General features: G+C 47.6%; 1 protein-coding gene across 1 annotated transcript; it reads right to left on the bottom strand.

Moving 5' to 3' along the window:
• Window positions 1-332: 332 nt before the first annotated feature.
• LOC135830898 (dynactin subunit 1-like) lies at window positions 333-23,950 on the bottom strand. Its single transcript, XM_065343115.1, has 30 exons — window positions 23,445-23,950; window positions 21,329-21,652; window positions 17,828-17,899; window positions 17,506-17,613; window positions 17,051-17,350; window positions 16,686-16,721; window positions 16,093-16,197; window positions 15,790-15,891; window positions 14,811-14,900; window positions 14,372-14,548; window positions 13,832-13,931; window positions 12,892-12,977; window positions 12,515-12,642; window positions 12,131-12,245; window positions 11,932-11,985; window positions 11,588-11,722; window positions 10,108-10,182; window positions 9,538-9,594; window positions 8,766-8,965; window positions 8,209-8,299; window positions 7,415-7,543; window positions 6,795-6,866; window positions 6,382-6,452; window positions 5,971-6,155; window positions 4,826-4,941; window positions 4,047-4,313; window positions 3,236-3,293; window positions 2,593-2,663; window positions 1,645-1,740; window positions 333-997 (listed from the first exon to the last, which is right to left on the bottom strand). The coding sequence occupies exons 1-30, from the start codon at window positions 23,772-23,774 to the stop codon at window positions 827-829; spliced, it is 3,921 nt and encodes a 1,306-aa protein (XP_065199187.1). The 5' UTR covers window positions 23,775-23,950; the 3' UTR covers window positions 333-826.
• Between the last annotated feature and the right edge of the window lie 144 nt (window positions 23,951-24,094).

Below are 24,094 nucleotides of genomic sequence, written 5' to 3'. Positions count from 1 at the left end.
ATTTCGTGGCAGTGCCACTACAGTCCATTTCAAAACTATAGACGCGTACCTAGGCAAAAACCGTTATGCCAGCATCTATACCACATAAAATCTGTGATCACTTTGTGCATAATTTTTTTCCAAATTGGGCGTCTGTTATCCAATCGTTTAGAAACTATATGAGAGTAATTGTGGAGCGGACCTGAGCAATATTCCGAAAACTATTCTCAAAAAGTTCCAGCCAAATTTGAAATATTTCAAAAACCCTACGCGTCTATAGTTTTGAAATGGACTGTCCATGTAACCACTCCAAACGACCATGTCCACACAGAGCTTGTTTTTTTCGGAGTGCATCGGTTGTAAAATTAAAATTCAACCAGCAAAAATGTGCTAAACAGCACTTTCATAGTATGCATACTCTGCAGTGGAGTGTTCAATCTTAATGTAGGAAAATAATTGAAAACCATATGGGCAGCACGGCAAAGGGTAGATGTGGTGCTTTTACCGATCAGGCCAACAGCTAGCAGCTTGCTAAAAATGCACATGGGACCACACCATTATCAGCTCATGCCTCCAAAAATAATTATAAATTTAAATGCACGAACACTGCAGCAAATTTCATGCGAGCTTTCCTGCACTCTATTGTTATGATAGCCACTCTGTTGTTGCAGCTGCAGCATGAGTTTCATTGGTGAACATAATTATGATGATTTCATGATGGGTGAATAGTGAAGAACATATAGGGCTGATTCGAACAGTGTGTATGACATTGAACTATGAAGTGTGACAAGGGGCAAGATGTAGCTATTAAACATGGTAAAGTATACTTCACAACGCAGGTGGTGTTTCAGCAGGGCACGAACAGGCGATGCAGCTGTCGCATCTCATCAGGTCGAAGCACGACGTCAACACAGCGCTTCTGGTGTCCGGCGGTAGTAGCATCGGCAGCAGCACCACTACCAGTCCGGGGAATATTGACCTGGGCAAACGGTGTACCGCTGGCTTGCTCTTGCAATGCCTGCACAACGTAACAGTGAGACAAGAACAGAGGATAAGGATGCAATAATTGTGCCAACTGCCACTGTTTTCCGGCATTTGTCAGCATCCACACGTTCTTACTTCACTGCATAACTGGCTGTGTGCGCTGTGTCACAGAGCCACGTGGAGTATGCAAACACTTCAACGCCATGGGCGCGGGTAAAAATACAAATTATGCAATGCTTCTGCCCAATAAGTGGCACATGCGTAAGTATGGACCCCATCAAGTAGAGCGAGTGCTGTCCACTACTGTAAATCAACTAATTTTCGCTGGCGATTTAATTTCGCTGATTTCGCCGCTGGGTACCAACCAGCCAAAGTAAATCGCCGGCCAAAATTTGTCATAGGGGCAAATGATGCATTATTGAGCCATGGCTGCATGTGAGGGCAACAAATACCAATCGATTTCTTTTTTGAAAACCCAAATCGGCCAAAGTTAAATGACGGCCAAAAGTTTCATTTCGAGATCGGCCAAAGTTTCTCACCGGCCAAAATTTGTTGATTTACAGTATATGATTCCGTGTACTTCTCCATTCCGGCACCGAATACCAGCATGTATTGGAACCAGCAGCCAGAGGAATTCCTCTGGAAACTATGAGCACGAGCCAAGCCATACAATCATCATACCTTGGCGAAGGGTTTCGAAGAGAACGTAGAGAAATCCGTGGTAGCGCGTGCACCAGGCTGGCTGTCCACAAGAGCAGTGTGTACTTGCTCTTCAAACTACAAGTTGAAGATAAACACCAACACACACACACACACACACACAAAGACAGGCCTCACACAAGAGCCAGTTGACAAGGCATGGCAGCAAAAAGAGGAAGACAGCATATCCCAATAAAAAGGTTGCTGTCAGCCTCACATTTTCAATGGAATCGTCATAGCCATGAGATTTTCTAAGCGTATCGCCACATGAAAAGGAGATTCCCATATATTTACGCAGGTTGAGTATTTCGCTCCTGCTCTTGTAGCAGTTGAGCACTCTTGTGTGGGGTAGTGCCTTTGCTGTTTGCGTTATGCAGAGCTCACTGACTTGTCAGTTTGAGCACTCTGGCAAAGTACGTTCGGGCCTGGTTTAAATCTGGCTTGGAAAATTTATTTTTCATTGCTATCAGGTTCGGCCTCGTTCCCCCTGTGCTGCGCTGATGAGTCCACAAAGGACGAAACAGTTCTGTCCGCAGATTGAGTTACCATAATAATTATGTAGGTTTCGTTGTAGTTTCTATGGGGCATGCATACAATAGGTAGTTTTTGCGGGAATATTCCAAGCTCTTCAGAACAAATTCACCCTACCCTTGGATGAGGTGGAATTTAGAGGAGACTTTGGTTTCTGAAGAGGCCACTAAGCCACCCCTTCAGAAAAAACGAAAACTCTCTAAAGCCAAAGAGTGACAATTCGAATGACCCCTGAGACTAGTAGTAGTACTACTTGAGTAGTACATAGGCAGCACACATACACGTACACCTCTTCTCTGAACATCTTTGTACAATTATTTCAATACAAATCCTGTAGTACAATAAACACACACCCAGCCTCTGGAAGCGAGTTTACCTGTCACAGACACTGCCATTTACCTTTCTGCATTGATCTCTGAAGTTCTCCAATCGTTTCTTGTTGTCCAGCAGTTGAATTCTTGGTGGTGCCACTGAAAGAACACACAAACACACACAGCACAATCTATTGCACACATAATCACTTACCTTTCCCGACGCACGTACTGCACAGCAAGAAATAGCCGCTTGCGTTAGAACGCGATTTGGGACACTTCATTTGGATTTTGTGAGGATGAGAACTCAGAAACAACAAGTGATATTTGTTGTCCACTGCAGAACAGCATGCATGTGCATATAAGTTCAGTTTGGATCTAAATTTCTTCAGTGTGTGTGTGTGGGGGGGGGGGGGATATACCTAAGAAAATGAATGAAAATAAAATCCTAAAGCAGATTTCGTCCTGCATGGTATGCTGGACTTGTAAGTAAGTTAGCAATGTGACGTGTACTGGACTAGCATGGCTGCTGAACACAGCCACACTCAACCCTATACTATACATGAACTACAAACAGCCAAAGCATGCTGATACAAACCGTGGCAGAAGTGGGTGACGCCAGGATATTCCCAACGCGTTTAATTCTGGGATGCCTAACAAAACCATGTGCCACATATCAGACAAGAAAACCAAGCCCACGAAAGTCAGTAAGCCGAAGCTGCACAACTTACCGTTATTCTTGCCAGTAATATCGACGACCCTGACACGAGCAGCAGCCAACTCCAAATCCTAAACAAGATAAAAAGACAGTAGCAAGTTTCAGAAGAGACCACAGTAGAAGATATTAGGGAGGTTTCGCTCTACGTAATTACGTAAGAAAATCCGTATGTCATACGCGCCAGGGAGCAAGGGCAACTTTCATATGTAAATCTCTCCATGGATATCCGTAGGAAAGCTGTTTTCAACGTTCGGTCCTCCGTAGGACTTTTCGAAATATTTTTTCCGCAGTTTCCGCATTTATCCATGGCAATGGTCAAGCCGCGGGAAACACAAGGTACACATCATGTGGAAAACAAAATGGAGAACGCGGTTTAGGTTCGTGTTACATTCAGTGGGCGCATGGAGCGGGCGCGTCTCCAACACAACAAGACATGCTCAGCAGTTGTGGAGAAATCACGTAGAGCGAAACCCAACAGTGCTGATTCTTACGTAGAAAATTACGTGCAGTTCCTGCGTTATTTTCATATGTAATTACGTAGAGCGAAACCGCCCTATTGGAAATGGGACACGTCTACTCAAACGATGAAAAAGAGGGAAGACTTTTGGCCAATACGCACCATTTATGTTCTCGGATGAAGTGTCCCGTTGAAAAGATGGACAAAGAAAACAAAAACCCACTCACAGAAGGTAGCAAAGAGCCAATGGTCCTGTGACAATTGGTCAAGCTACCAGGCATATGCCCTGACTCGCCTTGAACAGTCATGGGACAGTCAAGTAAAGAACAAAGGAAAGAAAACAATCCAGCATCAGTCCTCAGCTTACCTCTCTAAGGCGAGCACCATGCTGATAAAGTGCACGGACGCGATTGACATTGTCTTCGGATGTTGCTTCCTCCTTCTCCTTTTCCTCTCCTTCTTCTTGTTCCTGGCCGTCTTCTTGTTCCTTCTGCTGATTTGCGGCCTCCTTGTTGAAATTCCATGAACGCACGGGAAGCGGTGTGAGCCAGGATAGTGTTTCGCGAGAGATTTGCTTCTTCAAGTCTAGGTTCTCCATCTTCACCGAAGACAGCGCCGACTTGAGTGACTCAACCTACACAGTGAAAGGCACACGCGCACACGTGTGCACATACAATGGCGGTCAGGTCACTTGAACTTCCGTACGGCAACAAGTGGAAGTAAGCTAGCATTAGTCTTAGTTTAGTCTACTTCAGTCTATACAGGACTATACTAGTATACCACTAACAAACTCTTAGGAGAGCACTGGTGAAACCGAGCAGAGCACTGGTGAAACCGAGCAGAGCACTGGTGAAACCGAGCAGAGTGAAAATAATGACACAATGCACAAGCAGAGCAGGCGTGTAGGTAATTGCCCAGGGTAGCTGGCAGAGACACAGAAGCAGACATATAACAGGGCACTTGCAGCACAGTGGTTGGGTGGTATAAGGGGTTGCTTGAGATTCATACGGTTGTGGGTTCGAATCCTGCTTGTTCTCTCCCTTTGCCTTCTTTCTTCAACACGCCATCATACAGACAGAGCACTTGCACGAGTTTTCAACAAACTCTGTGAAGCTCAAGCAAAGAAACACGGCCATGGCCACTCACCTGCGCCAACAGCAGCGGTGAATCCTGGGCAACCGCTGGCATCTCTCCGGCTGCGTCAGACGTGTCCATTGGACTGCTGGCTGCTGCGTCCTTGGCTGGGCCATGTGCTGGTGAAGCTAAGAACACAGCAGTGCAGTACCACAGGAGGAACACAGCAGGAACACAGCACACACGCAACTGAGTCAGACACGCGTGACCTGTGGATGTCAACGAGTAGGGCTCGCTAACAAATTCAAGTACAGACAACATCACAGAACTAAGACTCGAAGGAACCTCTTTCCTTACATTTGGTCTTGTCTCCGTTGCTCTTAGGAGGTTCAATCTGTTCTGTTTAGTCGCTTTTTCTGGGCTTCTTATCTCATAGCCTAAAGTTAAATAACTTTTACTTTCCTCCGAAATTGCTGAAAGGTGCATCAGTGCACGACTGCCGCAGCTTTGTGTTTCAGATTCCACAATCGTGTGTTACATAGACCACAGGTCACGCACAACTTCCAAACCCGGGGTCGATACATGCATCATTTCTGGGTACAGTCAACTTCGCTAATAGCGACTGCGGATATAACGACAATTCGCGAATAACGACAGAATTTCCATGCCCAGAGCAAAGTCCCATCCCAATGTAATACACATAATGAGACTTCGGGTATAACGACACTTCGCGAATAAGGACACCTTTTTGATGCCCCGCCGCCGAATGTCGTTATAAGCCAAGTTGACTGTACTATGGTGTTGTGTCATCTCCCTACACAAAGAGTAGTGTAGTAGGACTGCCTGCATACCCTATATACATGTAGTTAGTTGTCAATGTAGTGAGAGCATTGCTGGGAGTTTTAAAAGACTTTCCATTTTACTAGTACTGAGGGGATCAGTGCCAGGTAAGCCGCATAAAAAGAGTTTTGAGCGCATTCGCATTGCAATACTGTAGCGTTGCTGTTGTATGCGTTGAGACATTTAACTAGGGGAAAGGGATCTGCTTCTCCCAAAGACATTATTCCTGATGCCTGAAAGTACCGGACAAAACCGTGTGGAGACGCTACAGATCCAGTCGTGTACAAGCAATAAGGGCTGTAGTGCCCACTACGGCACAGTCATGGACAGGATGAGGCGAGCAGAGGCTGCTGAGAGGGCAGTGAGTAACTACTTACATGGTGTGGAGCCAGGCTGGTTGACCATGGCCATGAACGACTTCCTAAAGCCTCCTCCCAAGCCGGCCATCTCAGCCTTGGCAGACTTCCTCGTCGAGGCCTCCAGCCGACGGTGAAGCTCACGCTTCTCCTTCTCCAGCTGGTCAATGTCCATTTGCAGTGCATCCAGTGCCTCTTCAAACTCCCTGGGGTAAACCAATCAATAGCACACACATGCACATCATGAGCACACGTAGCTATGGGCAAAGAACCACAATAATACTGATGTTGGTCACACGCAGCGCAAACACATACTGAGGCCAACTTATTGAAAACAAAGAAGGATACCGGGAAACGCTCCAACCAATACATGTACAGCAAAAATGCGCACTTCCAAAGAAGAGCACACGGAACAACAGAACACCCACTTACTTCTCCTTCTCCTTCAGCAAGAGTTTTTCCTTGTTGACCTTCTCATGAGCAGCTTCCTCGCGTGCAGCAGCCTATACCACACACACCCACAGCGTCGGAAAACGTAACAGGTAAGTCTCACTTTTACGGTATTTTCAAAATGACTTCGCACCCCATGCTCCTAAAGATCTCAGTGACAATAACCACAGTTATGTGGAGTAGATAGCAGTACATCCGCACATGGCACATATCCTGTCAGCAGTACATCCGTACATGGCACATATCCTGTCACCAGTACATCCGCACATGGCACATATCCTGTCAGCAGTAATGTAGAGAAGTCTAAACAAGACAAAGCTTTGCCCGTGTGCTGAAAACAAGACACAGTAGCAACGCTAAGAACAGCAGGGACTACTGGTACAGTGTTCACGTACCTCTTTGCTAGCCGTCTCCGCTTTCTTATCCATCATCTCAATCTTCACCTTGTTCTCCGCAAGCTCTGCCATCTAATACACAAAAACCAAAACAGACACAAAAACCCAAGCAGACACAAAAAACCATGCAAGTATTAACTTGTTGGTGTGGCACACTGGTGACTCCATCACTCTTACCAAGGCTGCCAAAGCAGGGTAGTAAGCAAGTGCTCTATCAGCGCAGTTTTCAGCATTCACTACTATTTAAGTGTAGCAACGCCTTCTCTCTCTGTCTCCCGTGTGTGTGTGTGTGTGTGTGTGTGTGTGTGTGTGTGTGTGTGTGTGTGTGTGTGTGTGTGTGTGTGTGTGTGTGTGTGTGTGTGTGTGTGTGTGTGTGCGTGTCTGTCCGCGTCTCTCTCTCTCCCCCCCCCCCCCCCGCAAGAGTATGTGCTGAAAATATGTCGCTTTACGGAGCACAGTGCCACCATTACAAACATACATCAAAACAGAACAGCACAGAACAGCACAGTCTCATGCACAGAACAGCACAGTCTCATGCACAGAACAGCACAGTCTCATGCACAGAACAGCACAGAACAGCACAGAACAGCACGGAACATGCACGATACAACCAGGCTCACCTTGGCCTTGATGGTCTTCTTGAGCTCGGTGATGTCGGCATCCTTCTCGGTGATGCGATCTCCCATGCCCTCCATCTCATGCAGGTGTTGCTTCACGGACTTCGCACGCACAAGGTATGGAGCTTCAACCTGGAGCACACGCAGACACATCAGCAGCTCTGGGTAAACAGCAAGTGCCATCGGCAACCATGTCAACTGCGATGCCCCGCCCACACGCAAAGACACCATCAGCAGCCATGGCTTTGCCGGTGTAAATTCCCTCATCACAGAACGATCTGACGAGCATACCAACACTGGTTTAGCTGATGTCCTGTAAAACCAGGTGACCAACTATGAGTACGAGAGGATACATTTCAAGAACAATTCAACCAGTTGACAAGGACCAATGGGTAAGAAAAGAAACTAGGTGGTAGCACATATTCTAGAATGTTAGTGCCAGCATTCATACCAATAGTAGCAAGTCTAGTACTTGTAAGACAGTTACACCTCACGCCAGTTGTCGCTTGTTGACCGTGCCACTCCATACAACACGTTAGGTCCAGACAAGGGTCTACCCTATCACCAAGGTGAAACACAACCAGTCAAGGGTCTACCCTATCACCAAGGTGAAACACAACCAGTCAAGGGTCTACCCTATCACCAAGGTGAAACACAACCAGACAAGGGTCTACCCTATCACCAAGGTGAAACACAACCAGACAAGGGTCTACCCTATCACCAAGGTGAAACACAACCAGACAAGGGTCTACCCTATCACCAAGGTGAAACACAACCAGTCAAGTACATCATTATACCTTTTCTTGCTCGCTGGCTGAGTCATACTCGCCATCTTCAAGGCCAGTTGCAAGTTTACCCAGAGAGAAGGACAGAGTCGTCAGTCGTGATCTGCAAGCACAGAGCACATCACACGCAATGGCATTCATCCCCTGACCACCAGAACACTTTGTGCAAGACCATATCATAACCATGGTAACCCACGGTAGGTGCAGATAGCGAGTGTATGGAGCGGATGAAGCCATATTCCAGCTCATGGATCCTTGCCACGTGGGCTGAAGGAACAGCTATAGACTTTCGTGGGTGACCTGTCTGCCCAGATCGCAGCATGTCACGACTATCACCATGCTACACGTGCACATGCCATTCACGAAAGCCCACGAGGCAAGGCGGAGGACGCACTTTGAAGGATAGTACTCGTGACTACAACCATCTTACGGTTGGTAGGGTCCCGGTCTACATGACCATGTGAACCGGATGCGCTGTCCTTCAAAGTGTATCCTCCGCCTTGCCTCATAGCCTGTCGTGAATTCGACTACAAAATCCAAGCAAGGAATTGCTGATTAATACAACTTACTGCATGTATGCATTGAAGCTCTCCTTTGAGCCACTGAGCTCCTTGAGCGCTTGATAGGCAAACTGCTCCACACTGCCAGCTGGCAACGGTGACTGGTCTGTGGACAGGATAATCTGCTGCACGCCCAAGTTCTGAACACGCTGCAGGATGTCGAGCAAGTGCTGCTGCTCATTCATACAGTCCTGTAGCTTAGATACAACCTGAGAAGCGGACATACACATGCATACATACACACACACGCACGCACACACACACACACACACACGGACACAGACAGACGCAGACAGACACAGGCAGACATTGCTTTGTCAATTACATGCACAATTGAAAACAAAATAGCAGAGAAGCACAGAGCAGGACTGGCCGGAAGCAGTTTTCGATTCCGTCCGGTCATACCATCGCCTTCCATACTTGTGCATGGCAAGGCACATGACATCCTCCACAGTAAGTATGTGTTGGTAGCCAACAAGTAATAGTCGGTCCGGTGATGACCTGACCAACCAGACCGGTTCCGACAGGCCTGCAGATGATCAAGATGTTCAAGACATGAACACCTGACAAGCCACAAGTCTATGTACGTTGTAGGCACAGCACATCACTGGACACACTCACCTCACCGACGAGGCCAGACCCAAATCATTCAACGCAGTGCCGCAAACTATACAACCTACTGTGCCTCCATCTCAAAACAATGCACAGATCCAGAAAATTAACTGAGGATTAACATTGAACAGTAAAATTATTACTACGGGACGGGAGCAACTTATCTCACCTCATCGCCAAATACGACAGTCTGTCCTGGCTCTAGCTGACCAAGGTGACGCTTCATCTGCAGGAAATGCAGGCAGTCACAGAACATTACAGATCTCACATTGCCTATATTCTGCTGTGCACTTCAACAAAATAGACACGTGCAGTTATTCTGTAATGTTCGGCAAGGTCTTCAAACTCCTCTGCAAGTTAACATGTCCATGTTCTTGAAATCCACAGCAAGGCAAACACAAATTCACTGTGAAAGTGAACCTGGTGACAAAAAGTGAAAAAAGCTCAAACAGGATCAAGATCCAAATCCAAATCCAGATCCAGATCAGAATCAAGAGAGAGAGAGAGAGAGAGAGAGAGAGAGAGAGAGAGAGAGAGAGAGAGAGAGAGAGAGAGAGAGAGAGAGAGAGAGAGAGAGAGAGAGAGAGAGAGAGAGAGAGAGCAATGCAAACGCAACGGATAGCTCAAGGATACACGTGACAGGAGCATAACAGCTTACAGAAGACAAGTGTACTATCCGCATGGCCTACACGGCTACAGCAAATCAAATGTGACATGCCAAGCCCACATCTACACTGACCTTTTTCATTGCCTGCTTGACATCACCATTGTAAGATTGCAGCTCTTTCAGGAAGACACAGAATGGGGTACCATCCTTTGGAAGACAAGAAACACACCACAGAAGTGCATGGGAACATGAATACCCAGTAATCACACATACAACTAAGTTAGTGAACTAACCGTTGCAGCACAATGCTCAAAGCAAAAAAAAAAAGAAGCAGAATCAGCTACTATTGTGTGAATTACACCATTGCCCGAGTTCAAAAGAAAAGGCATCAGACCAGAGGTAAACATAAAACAATGGCCAATTATGGTCCCTTGTTGCTGGGTACACTAAGTTGCTGACCAACTGAACGGGATGCACCTCTACTTTTAATAACCTGCGTGATTAACCCTTTAGGGCCCACAATTATTTCAAGGAATGCACTGCATACGCGAGCCCAGGTACTTATCTGGTGGTTACTTTGGTGTCCTTTGGCCGATTTTGGTGATCTTGGCCAGAGGAACACAGCGATACCCAGAAATCCATAAAGGAATCCACAGAACCAGCGCCGCAGCGCGATTCAGCACTCCAAAGCCAGCATTGCGAGCGCCCAACTCAAATTCTCTGCCATTTCAACAAAATGTATCGCAGATCGCTCAAATTTGTTTTACATGAGAGCTGAGAAACATGCCTTTGCGATGACGTGAACTATCTGTGGCTGTGTGGGCCGCGAGTCAGGGAAACCCCCCCAAAAACGAGTTCAAAATGCACGCGCCCGAGGTGACTCTGCTGAGCGAATTTAGTTCGAGTCTCATAACTCCGCTCTCCGACCTCGGATCGCCTTCGGGTTTTTTCGAGCCGATAGCTGATACAATTCTAATGTCGATAGACCTTTCGGTGGTCCGATTTGGTCAAGGGACGGCCGAGTTCCACCAGGTTGCGCTTTGAAAAGTATTCACTGTACACTGGTACGGATATATCCGTACTATGGGCCTCAAAGGGTTAATGAATTTTTGATTCCCAAAAACACGCTGGTATATCGATGGCAATGGCATAGCCAGTGCTGGGTCAATGAAGGGCAATTGGTCATTGTGATCATCTTATTACAATGATCGACTCTACGCTTCATCCACAAACACGCCGGGATTAGCTTGATTAGCTATAATTTTCTTTAAGTAGCAACCTCAGCGATAATTTTATAAGGCAGTTGGCTGCTCCCTGCAGGGAGTGGTACTTTCTTGCAGGCTTGTCGAGTCGAAGGTTCGATGGACTTCTCGTGTGTTCTGGATGGTAGTCGCGAGACAGTCAAGTGTCAAGTCAGGTCAGCGGGATTAGCGCAAGCTCCAGCGTGGGAGCAGCCAACTTCCTTATAATGCAATACATGTAGACAATTACGGGTGGCTCGTAACGCAAACAAGAACGTGGTCAAATGAGTGACAAAGGGCAAGCGCCCCTGGCCAGGACATGTACGCTGATGCACATATAAGAAACAACAACCATGCACACACATACACACCTTTGTCAAGACACGGAGCTGGCGTAGTTGAATTGCCGTCGCGGTCACACCCGACGTAATGACCTTGAGGCGATCATTGAGCAAGTCCATGTGATGCAGTGGTCTGGAGGACAGCTGCAGTGTGTCATGCACATGCTGCACATTGCCAGAACCAGCAGAACACAGACAGAGATGAAGGAGAATGGCCATGGGCACTGAGCTTGGAGCACGGTGTATAAAAAACCCATGGGCCACACGTACCAAGCCTAAGATTATCAGGCCTGAATGCGAGAACAAACAGCTTCACCACCAAAAACATCATGAGAATACGCGTTGAAAAATGCACTGCGCCCGTTATTGCTTACCTTGAAGAAGTTCACTGTTTTCTTAAATGATGCCAACGAAACATTCTCGTCCAGCTGCAACGTAAAGAACACAGACAAAACATAGCAACTCAAAGCACAGCCATGACTCATCAGTTGTTGTACTTGATGTCCCAGTGATGTCACATCACAAGACAAGTGTAGTAATATAGAGGAGCAAGCAGGGCTACTGGTCACTTACCTGGTCCTTGCTGACAAGGTCTATCAGGTGATCAATGGCTCTCTCATGTGACTTCATATCTGAGCACATAGCACCGATCTCCAGGAAGAGCTCCACATCACCGCTTAGTACCACACTGTACACACCAGCAAACAAAAAAACAGACACATAGACATGCGTGCACACAGGAGCGCGTAAGCAAATGCACAGACAGACAGACAGACAGACAGACAGACAGACAGACAGACAGACAGACAGCCAGCCAGCCAGCCAGCCAGCCAGACAGACAGACAGACCATTACAGTACCATACATCAAAACACTACCCTACTGACTTGCCCCTGGGTAGACGCATGCACACAGATCCCTGCACTCGTCCTTTACACAAACAGCCCACTCAACTCACCGCTCAATGCGCCGCAGCAGACTCTCCAGAGCGGCGGAGCTGTGCGACAGGTTGGAAACGAACGTCAGCCGTTCACCATCCACAGCACTGGTAGTCTGCATCATATCAATGTTGTCATCGATGCGGAACTGCACAGAAGACATATATATGCACGTACAACATGTGTAGAATTATCATCTACATGACGTTCAAAGTATGATGATACAGGGGAAAGCAAAGTCCAGCTAGTGATGCGAAATTTTACTCTGCCTTCTCAATAGCGTGCCAGCTACTCAAAGCCTTTTAAGCGAACTACAGTACGCATGTGTACCAGTACAAACATGTTTTCAGGCACTGGAGTATTTCTGTACCATGGCACAACGCTGAACGGTCCATACCTGCTCGCGGATGGCGTTGTAGAGCAGTTCCGACTTGAACAGCAGCCGCGCCAGCAGCAATACCACAAGAACAGCATCGTGATCACCTGCATAGAGCACAAGCATGGTAGGTGTAGATGGCGCAAGAAAAAATGTCATGGTTCGCGTTACACTTAGTCAGACTGAGTTTTGCGCATCCGTAGGAACTCCACCACCCTCAAGGATCACAGGCGCAGATGCAACTCCACCACCCTCAAGGATCACAGGCGCAGATGCAACTCCAAAAGCAGTGAGAGGTGAGTAGATCAGACCCACCGCGGCAAGAAAGACACTTACAAATACGTGTCCAGTACAAAAGCACTCAAAGACATTTCTCTCACATCCAGTGCCTCACGTGAGCGATTCACCTTGACAACTTTCACATTCCGCTTGTTTTTTTTTATGCCAGTCTGAACGCGCCCTTAGTCTTCTGCAGGCATCAAAGGATACTCTACATTCTGTATACGTGGTTTTCAGAAGTCTGAGCTCAGGTTATCGGGATAGTTCCCCTGGCCTAGTACCAGTGCTCAGGTTATCGGGATAGTTCCCCTGGCCTAGTACCAGTGCTCAGGTTATCGGGATAGTTCCCCTGGCCTAGTACCAGTGCTCAGGTTATCGGGATAGTTCCCCTGGCCTAGTACCAGTGCTCAGGTTATCGGGATAGTTCCCCTGGCCTAGTACCAGTGCTCAGGTTATCGGGATAGTTCCCCTGGCCTAGTACCAGTGTGAACATGGCTCAATGTGTAGGACAGTACTCTGCCGAAATGTTTGCAAGAAAATGTTGTAAAAAGGATAACTATGGCCGCAGGGCATTCTTCACATGCATACACGACACAGGGTTCAGAACTATCTCCCTCAACATACAGGCACACCCCTACATGCACATCGCCTCTACAGCGAATCACCGGACTAGTGCGCTTACCGCCAGGAATGAAGAAAGACTCCGGGATGAACGCCATCAGCAGATCGACGTGTTTCGAAGCTTGCATCACATCCAACTTGCGCAGCTCAAGCTCAATAGTCTGGAGAATGCAAGAGCAGAGCCAACAGGCAACTTGCCATTAGCAATGCACTCTTCTTTTTAAAAGCATCAACAACAAACAAAAACTGGTCTTGACAAATTTCCAAAAGATACAGTCGGTACTGTTGCAAGATAGGAAACTGCAGAGAAAAATGCTGCTCAAGAGCAATTGAACTGATGGAGTTGCTGCTACACAGGGACAAGCACAGGATTTAGCATGCCGGAGGTGGGCGTGGGTATGCCCACGGAGCTATGGCACGTTTAGCTGCATGTGTGGATGGAGTCAACCTATGTCGAAAACATGTTCAGGGGAGTACCCCCCTTCCGGGGACCGGGTGTCTACCCCCCCCCCCCCCTTTTCCGGGACGTCACTGGAGTACTACTGGTAGCTAACAGCAATTGTGCACATGTCAAGATAAGATGATGGCAATGCTCCCTTACCTTGGCATGAGCCTTCATTGCAGTGGACTGCAGTTGCATGTTCAGTGCCAGCATAGCCTGCGACTGAGTGGACAGCTGCTGTTGCTGCTGCTGCTGTGCGTCAGAAGTCTCAGCAAGCTTCTCCACGGCTCCACTCTGTACACTGGCATCGCCACCCTGCTTCTGCTGCAGCTCTTGCTGCATAGCGACACAAACATACAAGCAAGAAAACAAGGCAGAGGATTACACATGCAGACTATACATTCTGCTGGAACACACACACACATGGTTGATAAGTATACCGTTATCACTATGTACTGTAGAGTACACCATAATGGTTTTTCAGAGTCAATAGCCATAACCTTCCACTGGAGGGAATACACCAAGTTCAACATCTATGGCATAAACGACATCGACAGCAGACACCAGGAAGCAGCTCTGAAGCGGACCTCACACCAACCTGGAGTTGGCGAACGAGCTCCCGGAACTTTCCAATTGTGTGCTGCAGATCCACGACATTCTCATTAGCAGCCTCCACACGCCGTTCAGCCTGTCACACAAACATACAAACACGTTTATAGTTCCACATACATGTAGATACAAACGTCTCTTATCCGGACGCCTCAGATACGGACACGTCTCTCTACCGGGCACCTTCAGCTTGAGTTCCTATGTTGGGAATTCCCTAGTAAAATAAGAATAAAAATAAAATAAATAAATGGCGAAAAAGCTTCGAATTTGGGGTTTTTTGAACTTTTTGTATGTACAAGTGCGTATTTGTCACTGCCAACCTGTGATTTTTATCAATGAATTCTTTTTGTATCCTGAACATGTGCAATATCTGTGCCAAATAAACTTCTTCAAAAATGATATGATACAGGGTAGATGAAATATCCTGAGATACGGGCGAATCTGAGATACGGGCAGTGCCCGGTCCCAAGGTGCCCGGATAAGAGAAGTCCAAATGTACAAACAAACATGTTAGTGTCACATGGGTGGATGGAGTTAAAACCACACTGAAACAGCGCCAGTATGTTAAACAGTATAGAGAGCCATGCCATGCCAGTAGGAGCAAAGCTAGCAGAGAGTTCTACAATCATAATGCAGCGAAACCTGTCTAAGACGACCGCTGAAAGGACCTTCAAAGTGTGGTCTCTGTAACCAGGTGGTCTCCTTATCCAGGGTCATTTGACTGGAAATAACATCCCTTGGTCCTGGCAGCAGTGGTCTTCTGGGACAGGTGGTCGCCTTATCCGAGTGGTCGCAGTGACAGGTGGTTTCCTGTACATCATAATTATATCAGAGGTCACTTCTCATCTCTTTTTTTACTTGACTTCTCTGCCTTCAATGACCCCGCATGCTCATAGCGCTATACGCATAACAACCAGACAACTGCACTGCAGGCATGATGACATCCTGACAGACGCGGTACTACTAACCTCGCGTAGCCGCGACTGTGCTAGGTCCACGTCCTCGCGCAAGTCCAGCTCGATCTGATCATGATGCTCGATCATCTCCTCCTGCATGTCGCGCACTTGCTCCTGTACCAGCCACGGTGTAATGATCAAACACACAGCACAAGCAGGAACGAGAAAGGCTTGAGAAAACACAGCAGTTGGCGTTAGTGACGGCAACATCCAAACGAGAACAACCTCCCGTCAAATCACCCCCCCCCCCCCCCCCCCCGATCAACACGCGGATTTCAAGATTCTAAAAATGCATTCCAGTCGCATTCTACTCACCAAGTCAGAACAGCTCTCTTGAACATCCTGCAGCTGCTCCTCAAGGTCGAGGTTCTTGTCGGTCAGCTGCTCCACCATTTGCTCAGCGCCCACTGCTATATCCACCTGTTCAATCATGGTCAACAATACCGACAAGCCGATGTTTAGCAATCGCGGCATTGTGCACAGACAATCAGCCTGTTCTACACAGGTCGGAATATTACGCTGAAGCATGCCACGATAGTCGGTCTCTAAAGGCAGGTGCTACTAGTCCCTTATTCCACTGGTTGCTGTATACAGGTTTTACTGTACAAGGAAAGGTCGTTCGCACAACGAATGGAATACTTAACCATCAGCAGTCAAGAGTACATGTACCGGTACTGGTAAACAGCCTGGTGATGTACTCTTGCGGCAAAGGATAGAGTGATGCTCATGTGTGACAAGAGCATAATAATGCATATTACAGTAAAAACATATTGCAACAGGTGTACACCCAGCTGTCGAATAGCACAACTGCAGCAAGAATGCCACGCCAGGCCTTGGAGTAGGCACACATCGATCGAGTCAACGGACATCTCATCGACACATATGAAGATGTTCACATCTAGGCTTACCTGTTCCTTGAGCTCATCAATGTTGGACTCGGCCTCCTGTTACGCACGGACGCACACATACACACACCAGAGCACAACACAAAAAAGTGATTTAGCCATAGAGGAAAGCATGCATGGCGACAACGACTCAGCCTTCTAGATATAATTTTCCTCTCCGAGCAACACCCACCCAGTATGCTAAGTCTTTGGCTCCCAGTTGTATGCAACACTCACTCCACCATCTCTTATTGGCCACGGGTGCGGGGTACCGTGAGAATAAGTAATTTAAATAACTGCAGCACCAACAATTACAACACTATCAGCCCAATCTTCCGGACAATGCTATTAAACTCAAATCCTGCAGAAGTCAGCAAAAAAATACGCACCGCCAAGTCCTTCGCAAGCTTCTCCTTTTGAGTACTCAGCGCCTTTAGCTGTGTCGACTGTTTCTCGTTGTCCTTCTGCAAGCCTTCCGATCGTTCCTTCTCCTGTGTGTAGACATCACGCAGCTTGACCAACGCATCCTTCAAGCGGCCCATCTGCTGCTCGAGCTGTTTGACCTGCGCGCTGTTGACAGTACCGTCACTGCTGGGAGTGTTCATTTCGTCCTTCATGATCTCCAAGTCCAGCTCTAGCTCTTCCACGCGTTCCTTGAGAGAGTCCACCTCTTGCTGCAGACCCTCCGCCTATACGAGAACAATAAACGTGACAATCAGATGACAACACTATGTCTGATGCGCGGAAAATACCACCAGCGGAGACTGATAGCCCACTGGTCACATACTATCATCCTGGTTAGCTTTTAAAGGCGGCAAAACAAACTACGTGGACTGGTACTCACTCGTTCCTCGGCCATCTCCTTGTCCAGGGTGGCCATCTCCATGCTCTCACGCAGGTCAGCAGTTTCTTCTTCTATTTGCTCACGGGCTTCAACTGCCTCCTTTGCCTCCTGCAGGACATTCATCATTCAGGAAGTCAGAATAGCAAGATCACCATCAGTTCACCAATCAAAATTAACTACAGTACCACGGTTAGCTTTACAAACCAGCACCAGACTCCCATACTCTATCCTACACATGCAGATATCATAAACTATCAACAGTCAGCCTATGATTAAAGTGGCTGCCGAGGAGTTTGCACATCCTTAAAACAATCAGCCTTACCTTTTTAGCTGCCTTCAGTTGCTGCTGTAGCTCAGACATAGACTCAGTCCAGCGCGCTTTATACTCTTGCATCTGCAAACGGAAATCAGAAAGCAACACACACGCACACAAACGGGTGATCAGTAGGTGGTAGGCCAGAGCAATAGCACAACAAAAGCAACAGAAAAAGATTCTTCTAGGCCGCACCGAATAAGTCTTTGGTTTCGGGTAACCCGACCCAACCGACCGATGTTTTGAGCGCCAACCAACTTTTGTTTGTATGCATTCAAGCATACACCCATGTACATGACTATGCAACGTACTACTTGGTCCGTTTCATCGCAAAACGGACCAAGATTTAACCATTGTAGACAACAACGGCAAGGCTGTCCTTGGGCCAGGAGAGCAAGCGGATAGAATAGCTGAGCATTACACTGGGAAATTCTCTCCTACTGCTGCAGAGCCAGCGGTTACGCCATTCACAGGAACACCGAAACCCCTCGATAAACCGATTTCCACAGCAGAGGTAGCGAGCGCAATGAGTCGTCTAAAGAACCAACGCTCCTGCGGGCCTGATGACATACCGGCCGAGCTGGTCAAATACGGAGGCCCTGCACTTGCAGAATGCCTGAGTAGCATTTTCAACGATGTATTCACTCAGCACAGCCAAGCGTCCCTTGGAGATGGTGTACTAATCGCTCTGCATAAGCCAGGTAAACCCAAAGGCCCCATGAACAATTTGCGTCCGATAACATTGCTGACTACTGCCAGAAAAATCTTGTCCCTCATCACACTTAGCCGGATCAGAGCTGACGTAGAGCGATATATATCTCCATCGCAAGCCGGGTTCCGTCAAAACAGATCAACCGCAGACATTGTGTTTTGCAAACGGATCCTGGCATCAATTGTTGAACGCTTCAACACTACCATCTACGTGCTAGGGCTGGACCTGAGCAAGGCTTTTGACACAATAAACCGCACAAAGCTGCTTGATGTCATGGAGCAAGAGAAAATTGGAGACGCGGACGGTTTACGACTGGTTAGGTACCTGCTATCTGGCACGGCGCTGACAGTTCGCGTGAACGAAGCACAGTCCGCACCTTTTGAGACAGCTCGGGGGGTCCCCCAGGGCGATGGTTTGTCACCGGTACTGTTCACGGTTTATTTGGAAGCAGCCCTACGAATGGTACGTGACCGACTGCCAGCCCGACCATCAGCAGACAACATTCTACCTGAAGAAACAGCTTACGCCGATGACGTAGACTTCATCTCCACATCAAAATCATTCCTTACCAGCGCCCTACCCGTCATCGCAGGCGTCTTCTCCGAATGGGGTCTTACCGTCAATACCAGTAAGACTGAGTGGATCCGTATTTACCTGGAACCCACTTTGGGAGATGCCACCTCTACAACATCTAGAAAGGTCGGCACAACTCGTGGTAAAGAAGCTTGGCGACAGGTGAAGACACTCGGCTCGCTATACGGCTCCGGGGAGGACGTAACGCGCCGTATTGGCTTGGCCGCAAGAGCATTTGGAGACACTCTGAAGTTATGGTTCAAACACAACCTGCTTTCTACACCCATCAAAATTCGTTTATACAACACTTTCGTTCTACCAATCTTGACCTACAACCTTGCTTGCCATGGCCTGTCCCGTGCACAAGAAAAGCGCCTAGATGTGTTTCATAGGAAACAGCTGCGGTGTACCCTTGGAATTACCTACCCAGATGTCATCTCGAATGCAGATTTATATGCTGTTACTGGCCAGTGCTCTGTATCTGAAATGGCCAAGCGGGACAGGTGGAAGCTATTAGGACATATATTACGCCAGCCAAGTGACATCCCTGCGAATGTTGCTCTCACTGCTTTCTGTACATATGCTACCAGTCAGCCCTTTCGAATAGGTGCACCCCGCTCTTGCCTCACCACAAGTCTCCAGCGAGACGTCCGCCTCACACCTATCTGCATTTTTAAGCCCAGCTGCCTTCGTGATCTCGGCACCTATGCCCGCGACAGAAAACAATGGAGTAACATCTGCTCAGCCATTTAGTCTAGTACTGCTCTTCCTAAATTTGACCTTATTACAAGACTTCTTTTCTTTTTCATTTCGTTCTCCCACTCTCACACACACATGCTCACGGTTAATTCTGCCGTCGTGAGTCCCATTCGGGACGGATACGAGAATAATAATAATAATAATAATAATAATCGCAATTGTCGCTTATCTATCGCAACTAAGAACAGGAGTTTTTTTACCGCTCTGTGAAATTTCCAATACGCATAGTGAAGAAGCATGATACAGGATTCCTGTCCGCCACAAGAAATAAATTCAGCGATGGAATCTGATGAAGCAAGTCGAAGAAAGGACGCAAGGTTACAAAAAATGTACAAAAGAAAACAGCGACGGAGCGCCTTCTTGCACTCAGGCTTTAGTTTATCTGACTCTGGCTCTGTATCACTCGAGCTGATGCCACTTGAGCTCACATTCACTGGTGTGTATAGCTGAGAGCGTAGAGTGCCGTGGCTGTCACTTTGGCACTTGGAGGAATGTGGGTGACCCGTCTGTCACTACAGTACTGTGTGTTCAACAATGTTTTTGAATCAGGCACACATCCCTCTCCAGACAGCTGTCATAGGCTCTGCTGGATACGTTGACCACGACTCTTGTACTGCCGCTGCCAGGTAGGACAATGTCTTCTTTGCCACCATCTCGCCATCAGTTTGCAGGCTTGCAAAGAATACCAGGTCATTGCAGTTCAAACATTGCAGTTCAAACAACTGAGCTGGCTAGCCTGGCCTTGACTGTCACGCTCTCCAGGTCAGGATGTCGATTTCCCCGGTCTTTGAGCTGGGTTTGGATTTTCGCTGCAGTGAATGTGTGCATTCACTGCAGTGCATTCACTGCAGCGAAAAGTTTCCCACTTTCCCATCAAAATTGTATGAATCGCGATGCCACTGGCGCTAGTCGTGATGGTTTTTTTCTTTCTGGTCTCCTCTGATCTTGCCATCACAACCTCCCAAACGAATGTGAGTTAGATATCGAGATCGGACTGGGTTTCACCTGTCAAAAGGTGCATGGGAGATAAGCCACAATTGCGATGAAAAGGACCAAGTACGTCTATCTATCATGCAGTGGTTTGGCCCATGGCCCACTGGCAGTGTGGGGTGAGTGCTACTGCACCCTTGCTGTGCACCAGGTGTTTCAGCTGTCAGATTGTGGTTTCCGCACCATTAATCCCTTGACAAGGCACTGCGCAGTCCATGTATGTATGTATGGCTGCTTTATCGACCAGACAGTTTGTTTTGTATGTGGGCTGTGTACTGTGCTAGCTGGACACATGTGCATACCGGTAATTAGATCTGGCATGCATAAAAAATATCAGCAAAACAAACCCGACCGACCGACCGACCGGTATTTTTCTGGTCATGTTACCTGAAACCAAAGACTTTTTCGGTGCTGCCCTAGCTGCATAAACACAACCATCATCAACATCACCATCATCACAATGTCGTGCACCTCACCTGGTGATACTGAAGGCGGATTTTCTCCAGCTCCTTCAGCCGTGTCTTGTCATCGTTCCTCTTGGCCAGCAGGAAGGCAACTTGTTCCTTCAAGTCGGTGATCTCTCCGCTGTCCGCAGTTTCAGTCTTGGATGCCGGGGCAGCTGTAGCACCACCAGCAGCGGCCGCGGGAGTTGGCGCTTGCGGTGCTGGAGCAGCAGCTGCTGAGCTGGGTGGTGGGTGATCGGAGGCGGCTTTGGGTGCTGCATGGCGCTGCACCGATGGAGACGATGGTATAGAGGAACCGGCACGAGCAGATTTTTGTGATGGGGTAGCAAGGCTTGACTAGAGGCAACAACGTACATTATGAGAGAGAGAGAGAGAGAGAGAGAGAGAGAGAGAGAGAGAGAGAGAGAGAGAGAGAGAAAGAGAGAGAGAGGGGGAGAGTGAGAGAGAGAGAGACTAGCCATCATGGCTTGAACCTGCCGCAAAAAACTCAATCTTATAAATGCTATGCCGAAGGCCAGAGAAAAAAAACTGGCCAAAGCGTACTATAATGCAAGGTCTGTAGAACACAGCCAGCATCTAAATAAAAAAAAAGTATGTTCCTGAGGTCAGAAAAAGGAAGGAGCTGTGCTAACAAATATTATTGCACACCCATCCTTGGATTCGGATGGCGAAACTATGTCAGAAGAAGAAAAGATGGTCGGCTAGTGAGCTATGTTAACCCTTTGCATGCTGGCCTGTTTTCCCCAATACTCTGGCACTCCAGCGCACGGACTCTCCTGGTGGAGTTCGGGCGCACTACTCCAAACGAAGTTTATTATCATTTCAGTTCACCTGGATGGAATTTCATCATCCTGGGCTTGTTGGAACGATCAGGACCAAACGTATCCATCCTGGAAGCTCTCAGCTCCATAGCCCCACCAGAGCGACATCCACGACCTCTCCAAAGTGGCCCCCAATGCCTCGGAACGAAAAAACACCTCAGTCACACATTCTTTTTCGGCTCCTTGCTCAAATTCAACCGATTTTCACGATTGAAACTGCTCTGCAAAGCTGAGATCCACACGCTTCATTTGATGTCCATAACGCATGTGCTGTGCAAAAAGGGAAATCCTCTGGCATGCTCGAAACAACTGCGAAGTCATGAACAAAAAAATGCGGGATCGCTCCAGGCCGTGATTTCCGTGTTTGTCGCCGCTCACTGAATCTTTATCCTGTCGCGAAGAACTTTATATCCCTGGAAAGCTGAGCTCAAGACCTTTCCAACGGTGTTTCGTTTGTGGAGATCGGATGCTCTTTCACAGAGTACGATAGCTTGTACACTGATCTATTCAACGTGATACACGATGCATACTAAAGTGTGTGCATACACATCATCAGAGAACCGGCATGGGGTTCAGGCGCGTGTATACACGTCATCTGCACGCAAAGGGTTAATGTGAATATTCTGAACAGTCTTAAGCACTGAAAATAACTAATCGCAGTGGAGTCTCCCTTATTATACTCAAGGAAGCTAGATAAGGTACAGTCGTCCCTCTCTAATCCAGCACTTTATAATCCAGCACCCTCGATAAACCAGCAGAATTTTCAGTAGCCAAAATGTCCTCTTCATGCACATTGCAGCAGTAAATCAGATTTGTTAATCCAGCACCCTCCCTAATCCAGCAGATTTTCGTGGCACAAATGGTGCCGGATTATAGAGGGACCACTGTACCATGCTGCACACATACAGGTACACACACATGCACACACGCACACACACAAACGTACACACACACACACACACACACAGGGGAGGGGGCACTCGCATGAACACACACCAGACACCACACACACACACAGACGCAGACACACACACGCACACACACACACACACACACACACACACACACACACACACACGTGCACACTCTCACACACACACATACACACACCTCAGACCTCAGACATGCCCATCGCGGAAGCGATGATAGCGAACAGCTATGTTAGACATAGCAACTTGTGCTGGGATTACACCATTCAACAGCTTGCAAGGCTGATGAACACACACACACACACACACACCCACACACACATACACACACACAGAGTGACAGAAGTGCAATCATGCTCATCCTGAAGTCTTACGTACTCCTGCACTTGATGGTCCACCAATTCTGCTTGGTGGCTGATGAAGCAAAGAGGGCTTAGAAGCAGGTGTACTGGGGACATCCACATCATCCACCACTGCTACTTGAGTTTGCCTCACGAATATTCCAAAATTCTCTTTGCAGGTAAAATATCTTTTGCCTTTGACAGTGCCATCATTCTTGCCTTTGGCTTCGTCCAATATCACTCCAATCCACTTTCCGTCAGCAAAGAAAGTTGAACCCACGTAGGCAACAGTGCCAGAAAGGCCCTTATCTTTCACTTCGACCCTACAACCCACTTTCAAAGGGCGTTGCTCTTTGGGCGATGACATGCTTGAAGTTGTTACATGTCACAGCTATACATTGCACAGCAATAGTTAACCAATACTGTATTTCGTTTGGGAGATACCTTTAGAGATAAGCTTATGAAAAGTCGGGGTGCTAGCCAAGCACAAAGTGAAAGTGCTCTTTCAAAAACTGATAGTGATACCCAGTATAGCTAGTAGTAGTAGAACAAAAATTCAAGCAATCAAACTCTTTTTTGGCATGTGAAAAACAAACACTGAAACAGTCGACTACAAAAAAATGAATATCAAGTATTACGTCATCGACAGTGAGATAATAATCATCGATGACGTAAACACCTGATGGT

This window comes from Sycon ciliatum, chromosome 1, assembly GCF_964019385.1.
Source record: "Sycon ciliatum chromosome 1, ocSycCili1.1, whole genome shotgun sequence".
Lineage (NCBI taxonomy): Eukaryota > Metazoa > Porifera > Calcarea > Leucosolenida > Sycettidae > Sycon > Sycon ciliatum.
Note: the sequence above shows the minus strand (reverse complement) of the source record. Positions and strands in the feature narration are given on the sequence as shown.